The sequence below is a fragment of the Geotrypetes seraphini genome, chromosome 2 (assembly GCF_902459505.1).
Source record: "Geotrypetes seraphini chromosome 2, aGeoSer1.1, whole genome shotgun sequence".
Lineage (NCBI taxonomy): Eukaryota > Metazoa > Chordata > Amphibia > Gymnophiona > Dermophiidae > Geotrypetes > Geotrypetes seraphini.
In genome coordinates this window covers 21,517,901-21,531,646 of record NC_047085.1, presented here as the reverse complement: position 1 = coordinate 21,531,646, position 13,746 = coordinate 21,517,901, and the positions used below count along the sequence as shown (strand labels likewise).

The 13,746-nt window shown below is 43.7% G+C and overlaps 1 protein-coding gene across 2 annotated transcripts in view; it reads left to right on the top strand.

The window, feature by feature from the left end:
- The window catches only part of DENND3 (DENN domain containing 3), a 178,484-nt gene that overhangs the window by 159,455 nt on the left and 5,283 nt on the right, over window positions 1-13,746 (top strand). Inside the window, exons 21-22 of one of the 2 annotated variants that reach the window (XM_033934187.1) lie at window positions 2,490-2,608; window positions 4,889-5,026. In XM_033934187.1, the coding sequence (XP_033790078.1) occupies window positions 2,490-2,608; window positions 4,889-5,026 (257 nt within the window). Of the gene's footprint in view, window positions 1-2,489; window positions 2,609-4,888; window positions 5,027-13,746 lie in introns of those variants that run through there. The other variant, XM_033934188.1, reaches the window with a different exon arrangement.

Genomic DNA, 13,746 nt, shown 5'->3' with positions numbered 1-13,746 from the left:
TAGGCTAGTAAGCCATACCTAAACTAAACTAAACTAAACCTTAAGTTTGTATACCGCATCATCTCCACAGAAGTGGAGCTCGACACAGTTTACAGGAATTAATAAAGAAAGGAACTCCAATGGAAAGAAGAAGGGCTTAGTAAAAAGGAAAGAAAGAGGGGACTTAGTATAGTGGAGAGGGAGGGAGTAGTTACATTTTAGAGAAAAGCCAAGTTTTCAAATGTTTTCTGAAGCGTTGGAGGGAGGTCGAACTCTGAAGAGGGGCAGTAAAGCTGTTCCACAGCTCGGTGATCCTGAAGAGGAGGGATGTTCCAAGTTTGCCTGTATGGGATATGCCTTTTAAAGAGGGGAAGGATAGTTTGAATTTTTGAGTGGATCTGGTGGAGTTAGGATTCGAAGAGAGCCAAGAAAGTGGAAAAAGGGGAGGAAGGATGCCGTGAAGAGACTTGAAGGCTAGACAGGCGCATTTGTAGTTAACCCTGAGGATAACTGGGAGCCAGTGAAGCTTAGACAGAAGCAGGGAGATGTGGTCGAATTTGCTTTTTGCGAAGATTAGTTTAGCCGCGGTATTCTGAATCCGCTGCAGTCTGAGAAGACTTTTCTTTGTTAGGCTTAAGTAGATGGAGTTGCAGTAATCCAGTCTGGATAGAATAATGGATTGGACGAGGACAGCAAAGTGTTGTTGGTGGAAGCAGGATCTAACTTTCCTTAACATGTGAAGGCTGAAAAAGCATTTTTTTACTAAGGAGTTGAGGTGATAGTTGAAGGACAGTGTAGAGTCAATGATGATTCCCAGAACTTTGCTTGAGTGCTCAAGCTGCAGTTTAGTGCCAGAGGATAGTGGGATGAGGGTGGGCAGCTGATCTAATTTTGGGCCGAGCCAAAGTAGTTTTGTTTTGGTCTCATTTAGTTTCATTTGAACGATGAGAGCCCAGGATTGGAGATTTGTTATACAAGAAGAGATGTTATCAGAGAGGTTGGTGAGGTTAGAGTCAGTCTCGAGGAGGACGAGGATGTTGTCAGCATAGGTGTAAAGTGTCTCCAAGGGGGATAGTTGGAGGAGTTTCAGGGAGGACATATAAACATTGAAAAGAATCGGGGATAGAGGTGAACCCTGAGGAACTCCGCAAATCGGTTTCCAAGGGGAGGATGAGGTGCCATTCATGTTAACGAAGTAGGAGCGGGAACGTAAGAATTTTGAGAACCAATCTAAGACTGTGGAGTTTATGCCAATTTCAGAAAGTTGGAGGATTAGTATGTCATGATGGACAATGTCGAAAGCTGCAGAAAGGTCAAATTGAAGAAGGACAGCGAACTTGTTGCAAGAGTGAAGTTGTTGGACCTCAGTGATGGAAAAAGTCATAGAGACAGGAAAGCATACTGAACTTTCTAGAACAAATGGGTTGCAATATCTGAATGATGTGATTTTACCAAACAATTCTGATTTATTTTCTTGGCTAAGTGGCAGAGAACTGGATCAAGGGCATGCGCTGTCCAGCAGTAGCCCTTCTCCCTTACTTTTACCTCCCCCATGTCCAGCAGCACCCCTTCCCTGTTCAGCATACCCTTTCTCCCTTACGTGCTCCCCCTGTCCTGGCAGGGTGCTTTGACCCCTAGAGGCCTGGACATTTGCCGTTCATCGAGGTGCAGGCTGGCTGGGGAGGGGGGAAGCCATTGCCACGTATGCGCATGAGAGCCGAGGCTGATAGAGAAACTGCCACAGGGTCCTACTGCGCATGTAGAAGCACGGCACCACAGAGGCATGGCACCATGGAGTTTGAAGTGCGCATGCGCGCTAAGGGTTTTATTATAGCAGATTAAAGCAGAATGGGAAAAATAAAATACATTTAGAGCTAGAGAAAGGAATAAAGGATCTGAGTGAAGAGGCTGACCTGTGGCGAAGGAAATCCTATGAGCGTCAGGAGCAGTGCGAGCCATTCAGCGCTGCTCTCTGCACTAAAATCTGCTAGCACAGTTTAATAGAAGAGGGGTTTAGATGCCCTGTCGAAAATGCCCCTCCACATGTATATTACATTACATTACATTACATTAGTGATTTCTATTCCGCTTGTGCCTTGCGGTTCTAAGCGGATTACATTAGAAGATGGCTGGTCATTTCCAGGCGATGACAATACAATTATTTGTATAACTTTACAAACTTTGCATACCTAACTTTACATAACTTTTCGTACATAACTTTACATAACTTTACGTGGAGTTAATGTGCCTAGAATTTGTAAGGCATTGGCGAAATATAAGTACTCTTTTATATTTGTAAAAAATTTTAAAATGATATTGAATAATAATTCTATTTGTATTGGAAATCTAAAATATTGGATATCAAATAGTTACTTAAAGAAATGTAGCCATATAGTTTTCATTTTTATAGCTGGTTCAGATGTTTTCCTCTATGTACCTATTTTTATTATATTATAGTCTGAATTAGATACCTTATTGTAGTCATTGTTTCAATATTTTAAATATTGCAGGTACAGGTGACAAAATACTTGTTGTAAAAAAGAATGGATCAACTGTGCAAGAAGTGACAATTCCAAAACACTTAAAGGATGTTGGTTCCTCTTTTAACTGCTTTCAGCTACTTCTTGAGGTACTACTGTTTATCATTTCTATAGCACTACTTGATAGATATAGCATAGATGAGAATTTTAGTTTATGTGGTGAAACAGATGTCTTATTCTGTCTAATATTCCAAAATGGCTTAGTGAGCATTGAGCATAGAATATGTGTACCACTGCTAAATTTAAGTGTACAGTGGTACCTTAGAATCTGAACACCCCAGAACTCGAACGATTTGGAATCCAAACTTTTTTTTTTCCTTCATTTTTGCCCCGGAATCCGAACACTGCTTTGGAATCCGAACTGCAAGCAGTGCTCATCCCAAAGCTTCCCCTCTGACACAGCTTCCTGTTTCCACCTGGGAGAGAAGCTTTGGGCTGAACACCACTTGCAGCTGCTGTTGCCGATCTTGCTGTCTTGCCGCTGGGGATCCCGATCATGCTGCCTCTGCTGCTGGGGATCACAATCTTGTTGCCTCTGCTGCTGGGGGTCCCGATCTTGCTGTTTCTGTCAGGTAGGCTCGATCTTGCAGAGTTTGTGGGACCAAGGAACGGATTAATCCAGTTTCTATTGTTTTCAATGGGAAAACTTGTCTTGGAACTTGGAACTCGAACGGGGTTCTGGAACGGATTCCAAAGTACCATTGTACTAAAATGAGCAGTGTCACGGGGGGAGTCTATAAGTATATGCCACAGTATTATAAACAGTCCTTCAGCCCATCATCACTATGATAGCTTTCGGGTTTGAGGGCAGCCACTTAACCCTCCTTTGCCCAATGTACAAAAAAGAAAAGGTTGCAAGCCCACTAGAGATAGAAAAAATATCTACTGTATCTGTATGCAATATATAAACTGCTTTGGTCGTATCAAAGAAAGGTGGTATGTCAAGAATCTCTTGAAACATATGTCAGTGTGGCACTTTGTCTAAACTTCCGCTTGTAGTGGCTGGTGATTATGAAGCATTACTCAGAAAGGCATACTTTGGCCATGAGGAGTTGGATTTGGTATTCCGAGAAGTGTGCAGATCTCCACCATCAAATTCTCCAATAAGCTTGGAATCCAAAAGACAAGGGGGGGGGGAGCAATATTCAAAGTGATCTGCTCAGTGCTATTTGTTTTCAGTGGCACTTAATGCAGCTGAAAAATGATTGACTAGCACCTAAAGCAAAACTGGCTATTGGGGGGGGGGGATTTGGGGAGCAGAGTCAACACTTGGTCACTTAAGAACCAATATGCAGCATTTAGGTGGCCAAATTCACCCCATAAATGGGACCACATAAAAATCAGCCTTTCCAGAGAATGGCCACCTGGATGGTCTCAGGACTCAAGGAACTCCCATACGAGGAGCGGCTAGGGAAGTTACAGCTCTACTCACTCGAGGAACGCAGAGAGAGGGGAGACATGATCGAGACATTCAAGTATCTCATGGGCCGCATCGAGGTGGAAGAAGATATCTTCTTTTTCAAGGGTCCAGCGGCAACAAGAGGGCATCCGTGGAAAATCAGGGGCGGGAAACTGCGAGGCAACACCAGGAAATTCTTTTTCACTGAAAGGGTGGTTGATCGCTGGAATAGTCTTCCATTTCAGGTTATTGAGGCCAGCAGCGTGCCTGATTTTAAGGCCAAATGGGATAGACACGTGGGATCTATTCACAGAGATAGGTAAGGGGGGTCATTGGGGTGGGCAGACTAGATGGGCCAAGGCCCTTATCTGCCGTCTATTTCTATGTTTCTATGTTTCTTTATACAGTACCTCATAGCCAGTTAAGTGCCACTGTTGGAAACAGGATACTGGGTATGATGGACCTTCGGTCTATCCCAGTACCGGTATAGCCATTCTTATGTTAAGTGCCAAATTTCACACTTATCCAGCTGTGGTGTAGCCAGCTCCAGAAACCTGGAAATTCAGTGCCTGGAGCCCGGACATAGCCTGGCATTGAATTTCCAGGTGTAGCACTGGCAGTGCTCAGCAAAACACTGAGTGTTGCCATCTGAGTAGCAACTCTAGTTAGTTAGGGTTATATTGTAATTTTAAGCAGATGGGAATGCTAATACAGATATGTTCTGAATCTGAAGTACAAATGTGATCTCATTCTAACATATAGAAACCATCTATATTTTGAAGAATTACTGAAACTATACCCTTTCTGTATATTTTGAAACCTGTGTGCTGCCACCTATACATAGAAATAGCTCCTTTTCTAAAATTGCTACTTATACATATATTCCATTTTGTATATGTCTCCTTAATCCAGTTTTTGTCATATTGTTTGACCTACCTCTAATGACTATTGTTTTGTGCATATATTTCAGATGGATCAGCTATGGGCAACATGTACAGGGACCAGTGTTGTATATATTTGGGATTCAAAAAATCTTGCAAAATGTCCACAAAAGATTCAGCTTCAGGACTGTACTGAGATCAGCTGTATGATGAAAGTAAAAAATGAGGTAAAACAAATATTTAAAGAAATGTGTGTTTATTGTAACATATAGCTTAGAATATTACAGGGCAGCCATCTTATCTCTTGTTTAAATTTAGAAACATAGAAATAGGCCAAATGGCCCATCTAGTCTGCCCATCCACAGCATCAACTATCTCCTCCTCTCCCTATGAGATCCCATGTGCCTGTTCTAGAATTCAGACACAGTCTTTGTCTCTACCACTTCTACCGGGAGCCTATTCCATGCATCTACCACCCTTTCTTTAAAAAAAAGTAAATTTTAGATTACTCCTAAGATTATTACATTACATTACATTGATGTCTTCTATCCCGCCAATACTTTTCAGTTTTAGGCAGTTTACAACAAGAAATTAGCCTGGGCATTCCCAGGGAGATTACAAGGTTGATAGCCATAGTATGCATCGGGATCTGGGAAGGGTCGATACGGTTTGGTTAGATCATTTGACAAATTTCTTGAATAATATGGTTTTCAGTTCTTTTCTGAATATTTTGTAGTTGGGCATCGTGGTAGGCAGATTTGAGAGATGGTGGTCTATTTTTGCTACTCTGGTGGCTAGTAGACTGTCATATATGTTTTTGCTTTGCATGCCTTTAATTGGGGGGGGTGAAGTGTGCTTGAGTTCATCCTATGCCCTTGCTGCCACTATCAACTCTGTCTCCATTGTTCCAGTGGTGTACAACTTCCATGTTGCTTTTCCTATAGAATTTCTTCCAAAGAAGAGCCCAGCCAACTAGGAAGAGGAACAGGGGAACACACTGAGATCCAGGAGGCATACAGATAGAAATGAGACTAAAAACAAGCCACTACTAGAGCAAATCTGAAAGCAGTGCACAGGAAGCAGTAGCAGAAGTTTAAAAAAATTGTTGCAATTCTTGCAGCCAGATTAAGGCAAAAACAAAAGCTGCCACCATAACCCTTGAGTAACTTCTGGTGAGTTCCTTTCCCTTGCACCATATGATCTAAATATAACCCCTTTTTACCAGTGAGCATCAGGTGGGTTACATTTGTTAATAGTTTGTAGGAAGGTCAGGGCCTGAACCAGGTTGAGCTGAGAAGCCGATAGAACAGTAATTTACTCGCTCAGCATGTTCCTTGAATCCCATAAGTCAATCTAGGTCAGAATTTATGTTTGAATTATAGGATTTACTTCAAATTTGATATTTACAGGCAGAAATATGGGACAACTTCCAGCACAAACTATATACAGGCAGAGGTGAAGAGGAAAAGTAGTTTCAGTCATTTGTAGTCTCTATTAGGTTTTGACTCTCTTTCTGGTAGAGGTAGCTTGTGAAAGTCCTTTACACTATTATTCTCTAGAAGCTCCTCTCCCCAGATGGAAATCTTTTTATAAGTTCTTTATTTGTTTTAAGTAGAATCTCTGAGCCTTGTGGTATAAACTCCTTAATGCATAGATGGACATAAGAACATAAGCAATGCCTCCACTGGGTCAGACCTGAGGTCCATCGTGCCCAGCAGTCCGCTCACGCGGTGGCCCAACAGGTCCAGGACCTGTGCAGTAATCCTCTAACTATACCCCTGTATCCCTTTTTCCAGCAAGAAATTGTCCAATCCTTTCTTGAACCCCAGTACCGTACTCTGCCCTATTATGCCCTCTGGAAGTCCATTCCAGGTGTCCACCACACGTTGGGTAAAGAAAAACTTCCTAGCATTCGTTTTGAATCTGTCCCCTTTCAACTTTTCCGAATGCCCTCTTGTTCTCTTATTTTTCAAAAGTTTGAAGAATCTGTCCCTCTCTACTCTCTCTATGCCCTTCATGATCTTGTAAGTCTCTATCATATCCCCTCTAAGTCTCCTCTTCTCCAGGGAAAAGAGTCCCAGTTTCTCCAGTCTCTCAGCATATGAAAGGTTTTCCATACCATTTATCAGACGTGTCGCTCTCTTCTGAACCCTCTCGAGTAATGCCATGTCCTTTTTAAGGTACGGCGACCAATATTAGACGCAGTACTCCAGATGCGGACGCACCATCACCCGATACAACGGCAGGATAACTTCTTTCCTTCTGGTAGTAATACCTTTCTTGATTATACCTAGCATTCTATTCGCTCTCTTTGCGGCCGCTGCGCACTGTGCCGTCGGCTTCATTGTCATGTCCACCATTACCCCCAAGTCCCTTTCTTGGGTACTCTCCTTCAATAACATCCCTCCCATCGTATAGCTGTACCTCGGGTTTCTGATTCCCACATGTAGTACTTTACATTTCTCAACGTTGAACTTCATCTGCCATCTCGTCGCCCATTCCCCTAGTTTATTCAAGTCCCTTTGCAATTCTTCACAGTCCTCTTTAGTCCGAGCTCCACTAAATAGTTTTGTGTCGTCCGCAAATTTTATTATCTCACACTTCATCCCTGTTTCTAGATCATTTATAAATATATTAAATAGCAGTGGCCCAAGCACCAAGCCCTGCGGGACACCACTCGTGACCCTCCTCCAGACCGAGTAGTGGCCCTTCACTCCTACCCTCTGTTTCCTACCCACCAACCAGTTTCCGATCCATCTATGTACGTCTCCTTCCACCCCATGATTCATCAGTTTCCGGAGTAGGCTTTCATGGGGCACCTTGTCAAAGGCTTTTTGGAAATCTAGATATTTGATGTCTATGGGGTCTCCTCTGTCCATCCATTTGTTAATTCCTTCAAAGAAGTGCAATAAGTTCGTTAGGCACGATCTCTCCTTGCAGAAACCATGTTGGCTGGTTATCAGAAGTTTGTTTCTTTCAAAATGTTCATCAATGTTGTCTTTTATTAGTGCTTCCACCATTTTCCCTGGAACAAAGGGTCAGATTCACTGGTCTGTAGTTTCCCGGGTCACCTCTTGATCCCTTTTTAAAGATGGGCGTAACGTTGGCTATCTTCCAATCCTCCGGGATCACACCTGTTTTCAGTGATAGATTGCAAATTTGCTGCAGTAGTTCCGCTATCTCCTCCTTTAGTTCCTTCAGAACCCTTGGATGGATTCCGTCAGTTTTTAATTTTTCTTGCTGCCTGCGTACGTCTTCAAGACTTACTTCCATGGATGTTAATTTTTCTGCTTGATCTCCATTGAAGATTTGCTCGGGTTCCAGTATGTTGGATGTGTCTTCATTTGTAAATACAGACGAAAAGAACACGTTAAGTCTTTCTGCTACTTCTTTCTCCTCCTTCACCACTCCCTTCCTGTCTCCGTCGTCCAGCGGTCCCACCTCCTCCCTAGCTGGCTGCTTCCCTTTAACATATCTAAAGAACGGTATGAAATTTCATGCTTCCCTGGCTAGCCTCTCTTCATACTCTCTTTTGGCTTTTTGAACCACACGGTGACATTCTTTTTGATACTTCCTGTGCTCTTTCCAGTTCCCCTCAGTTTTATCCTTTTTCCATTTCTTGAATTAATTTTCTTATTTCCTATCGCTTCCTTCACTATTTTAGTTATCCACGCCGGGTCTTTTGTTCGACTCTTTTTGCACCCCTTTCTGAATCTGGGGATATACAGATTTTGCGCCTTGAAAAAAGACCAGGCATGTTCTACTGTTTGCCATTTCTTGGAAGTGTTCCTAAGTTTCTTCCTTACCATTTCCCTCATTGCTTCGTAGTTTCCTTTCCTGAAGTTGAAAGTTGTCGCTATGGTTCTCTTTCCTTTCGATATTCCTACTTCAACCTTGAACTTGATCATATTATGATCGATGTTTCCCAACGGTCCCACTACTTCCACTTCCTTTGCAGGTCCCCTTAATCCATTTAGGATTAGATTCAGAATGGCTTTTCCTCTCGTTGGTTCTCTAACAAGCTGTTCCATAAAGCAATCTTGTGTAGCCTCCAGGAATTCTATCTCCCTAGCACATTTTGAGCTTCCAAGACTCCAGTCTATCCCGGAATATTGAAGTCTCCCATAATAACCGTGTTACCGCTTTTACATTCTCGCTTCATCTCGGCTTCCATTTCTTCATTGATATCTCCGGTTTGCCCGGGTGGACAATAATATAGGCCCATCTTTATTTCAGGCCCTTTCCTTCCTGGTATTTTAACCCATAGCGATTCCAGCTTGTTGGTCATCTCTGCTGTGTCCATTCTTGTCGATTGTATGCTTTCTTTTATGTATAGGGCTATTCCATCTCCTTTCTGTCCTGGCGATAGAGCCTGTACCCCGGCAGTGCTGTATCCCATTTGTTGTCTTCATTCCACCATGTTTCAGAGACTCCAATGATGTCTATGTCCTCTGCATTGGCCATGGCTTCTAATTCCCCCATTTTGTTTCTTAGGTTCCTTGCATTAGTATATATGCAATTTAGATCCTGGTGTTTTCTTGTTTTCATTTTCTTTCCCTGCGCTTCGGTCTTTAGCTTCTTCTCTTGTTCTACAATCCTACTAACCTCCTCTTCTGGGTTAGTCAACTCCTGTAATTTGCCCATTGTTTCTTCCCAGCCTTTTTTCCCCTTAGTATCTTCACGGGATACCTTCTTCCGAATCGTCGACACTTGGTCGGCTTTCCCCTTCTTCTTAGTTTAAAGCCTGTTCTATTCCTCTCCTGATGTTGTTTGCTAGAAGTCTAGTTCCCACCACGCTCAGATGCAGTCTATCTCTCCTGTAGAGCTTGCTCTTGCCCCAGAACGTTGTCCAGTTCCTCACGAAGTGGAATCCTTTTTCCTCACACCATCTCCTCATCCACGCATTTATTGATTGTAGTTCCTCCTGCCTTTTCACATCTGCCCTCGGTACCGGTAGGATCTCTGAGAACGCTATCTTCTGAGTCCTCATCTTCAGCTTCCTTCCCAGAATCTTGAACTGTTCTATCAGCGTGCTTCTTCTGTAGTCTCTCCTGCTGACATCATTCGTCCCGATGTGGATCATTACTGTGGTCTCCTCCGTCTCCGCTCCTTCCAGGATCTTTCCAATTTTGTCCACGATGTCCTTGGTTCTTGCTCATGGGAGGCAGGTCACTAGTCGATCCTCTCTCCCTCCCGCTATGTGGCTGTCCACATGCCTCAGGATTGAGTCTCCCACTAGGATCGCTGACTTTCCTTTCTTTAATTTTCGCTTCGGTCTCAGGTCAATGTCCTTGGGGTGCTTTGCTGCTTCTTCTTCTTGGCATCGACTTGCCATTTTCTCCCCCTCATGCGGTGTTCCTCTGTGGGCGTCTTCTTTGAGGTCATCTGCTTCTTGTTCTCCCTTCCATGTTGGTGTTGGTGTAATTTCATCTTCCATCTGGAGTTCGTTCTCTTCTACCCTCCTCCTGTAGGCTTCCTCAATGAATTTCTCGAGTTCCCTGACCTCCTCCTCAATGTGTCTCTCATTCATGAAGTCTCCAGCTGTGCTGATTGGGTCCTCTGTAGTGTAAAGTCCTTCTAGCTCCTTTATCTTGTCCTCTAGTCGCTTAACTTCCTTCTTCAAGCTTTTCAGCTCCTGACACCGACCGCATACATATGACTGTCTCCCCGAGGGGAGGTAGTCATACATATTACAGTCTGTGCAGAACACTGGAAAGCTCATCTTCTGGTTTCCCTCTGCTTCCATTGTCGTTCCTACTTTAAGATAACAGTTAACAGTTTATGTTACGTATGTAAGTGCCCTCTGTGTCTGCTTTGTGTCCTCTCTCTCTCTCTCTCTGGTTCCTTCATGATGGGAACTCATAAGAATTGCAATACTGGGAAAGACGGAAGATCCATCAAGCCCAGTGTCTTGTTTCCAAAAGTGGCCAATTCAGTTCACAACTACCTGGCAAGATCCTAAAAGAGTAAGACTGATTTTATTCTAGGATAAGCAGGCAGCATATTCTCACATGTGGGTGATGTCATCCGCGGTACCCAATTTGGACAGTGTAAAAGTGTACTGTCACTTTGAAAGACTGAAGAGTCTCTAGACTTCCCATACTGAGCATGCGCTGATGCCTTCCTGCTCGAAGTTGGCTCATGGGATCATCCAATCTCAGTTTTCCGTGGAGCTGTGAAACTGTTTTTTCTAGCATCAAACTACTTTTTGTAGTGCCTTCCTGTTCATTTTGATATCTCAGGTTTTTTTCATTATTTCCTTTTATTTTCTTTTTCATTAACTTCGATAATTTGAATTTTTACTGATGTTTTACTTTGCCAAGTTTCCAAGTTTTATTAAAATTTGATATACTGCCTAAAACTATTATTTAAGTGATTAACATCAATCATATTACAAAATAGAGAATATAATTAAGACTGAACACTAACAGGACTCATAGGAATGAACAGGGAAGGGGGGGAGAAGTGAAATATATACTAGAAAAGAAGTACATAAAAGGTTAGTACACGTGGGGGAGGGAAAGATGCTCTTCCTTCATTCGTATTATTCCATGGGAGGGCGTTACATATTATAGGCGTCTTTATATAAAAATGTTTTAAAATTTGTTTTAAATCTGTCTGTGTGGGTCTCTTCACGTAAATGCAAGGGTAATGAGTTCCAGAGAGTTGGTGTTGTAACAGAATATTTTTTTCCTGATGGAGTCATAGAATGTATGTCGTAGTGAAGGGATATTTAGAAGATGTTGCTTACTGGAGTGAAGGATTCTGGGTGAACAGTATGGGATGAGAAGTCTATCAATGAAAGATGGGGGGGGTGTGATTTTAGTTTTAAATGTAAACAGTACAGTAGAATTTTATAAGCTCAATCAGCAGCTCCTTCAAAGCCTGCTCAGTTGTTTTGATGAGCTTCTAGAGAGCATAGCCGTTGTTCCTCTTCCCCGTCCTCTTTCCCAACCAAACGGAGGTCGGCTCCAATTGTATTATCAACGTTGGAAATTAATAACCACAGATCTCGGGGTTCTAAAAGTCATTTAAGAGGGATTCTCTCTTCACTTCATCACTATCCCTCCAGATCATCCTCCAAGAGAATCTTCTTTCAACCCTCAGCAGAAGTCCTTCGAGAGATAGGCGGTGCCTGCGGCTTCTGTGGACGGGTCGGCTTCAGGGGGGGAGGGCGCACGAACTAAACACAGAAGGGAGGGAAGGGGCATGACCCTCCTTTTCAGCTAAACAGACTCCGACAGACTGCCCCCCCCTTTCTGTATCCCTCCTTTGAGCCCCTTAGTCTCTGTGAAATTTCAACATTTTTCCCTACCCTATGTTCCCACTACCCTGAGTCATGACCTTCGCTTTTGTAAAATGTCTGCACTGTGAATGTCCTTATGTAACCCGTTCTGAGCTTCGGGGAGGACGGGCTAGAAATCGAATTAAATAAATAAATAACATGGGACATAGGAGGGAGGGAATAGAAAAGGAGAATTGATGGGCATGTGAGTGAGAGATGGTGCACGTGGAAAAAGGAAGAAAGGAAAATTGGGCATAGAGGGAAATTTAAAACAAACTTTAAAACTCTTTCTCATCCTAGACTATTGATTACTCTCATATAAATCAATAAATCAATAAATAAACAAGGAAGAATATAGCTTCCCTCCCTATTTTTTTATCCCTTTCTCTTTCCTATACATGATTGTAGTTCTACCACCCTTTCCTATGCGTTTCAGTTCGTCTTAGAAACATGATGGCAGATGTCTTGTTTTTGTCTTAAGTATTAATTGTTTTCCCTACTTTTATATTTTTTAAATGTAATGTACACAGCTTTGACAATTTTTAAGCAGTACAGTAGTACCTTGGATTACGAGCATAATCCGTTCCAGGAGCATGCTCGTAATCCAAAATGCTCGTTTATCAAAGCGAGTTTCCCCATAGGAAATAATGGAAACTCACTTTGATGCGTTCCCCCCCCCGAGAACCGGCATTGCTCCCCTCAAAGGCCCCCCCCCCACGATCAGGCACCCCCTCTGCAATCCGGCACCCCCCCTGCCTCGAACCGGCACCCCCCCCGCCACAATCCGACCCCCCCGACACGATTGGGCACCCCCCGACACGATCCGAACCCCTCCCCGACACGATTGGGCACCCCCGACACGATCCGACATTCCCCCGACACAATTGGGCACCCCCCGCCGCTTCTTACCCTCATCTGGGCACTCTTGAAAATCGGCTTCCTCCTCTGCTGGGCCTTGAGCATCTGAGCATGCTCAAGGCCTGCGAGTTCACATTCAGAACGTGAACTCACAGGCCTTGAGCATGCTCAGATGCTCAAGGCCCAGCAGAGGAGAAGGCCGATTTTCAAGAGTGCCCAGATGAGTGTAAGAAGCAGCGGGGGGTGCCCAATTTGTCAGGGGGGGTCGGATCGTGGCGGGGGTGCCCAATCGTGGCGGGGGGGTCGGATCGTGGCGGGGGGGTGCCGGTTCGAGGCAGGAGGGGGTGCCGGATCGCAGAGGGGGTGCCGGATTGCGGGGGGGGGGGGGGATGCTCGTAAATCGAGCCATGCTCGGTTTCTGAGGCACCGATTTTGCAAATGTTTTGCTCGTCTTGCAAAACACTCGTAAACCGGTGCACTCGTAAACCGAGGTACCACTGTATATCAAAATTTTAATAAACTTGTAAACTTAGGAGTGAGGTAGAGATGCATGGGGAATAGAAGGATGAGAGGGAGAAATGTTGGATATGGTGGTGGAGAAGGAATAGAGGGACAGATTGAAGAGGATGCAAGGGGGAGGAATGTTGGACATAGTGAAGAGCCGGCTATTACGGCCTCCACTGACAGACCACTCAACTCTCTTTATGCTGATACAAATAATATGAGTTTAATAATCAAATAGCAATAGTTCACAGGAACAAATCTCACAGCATACAGAGTAATAGAGCATACACCAGGCTGGCC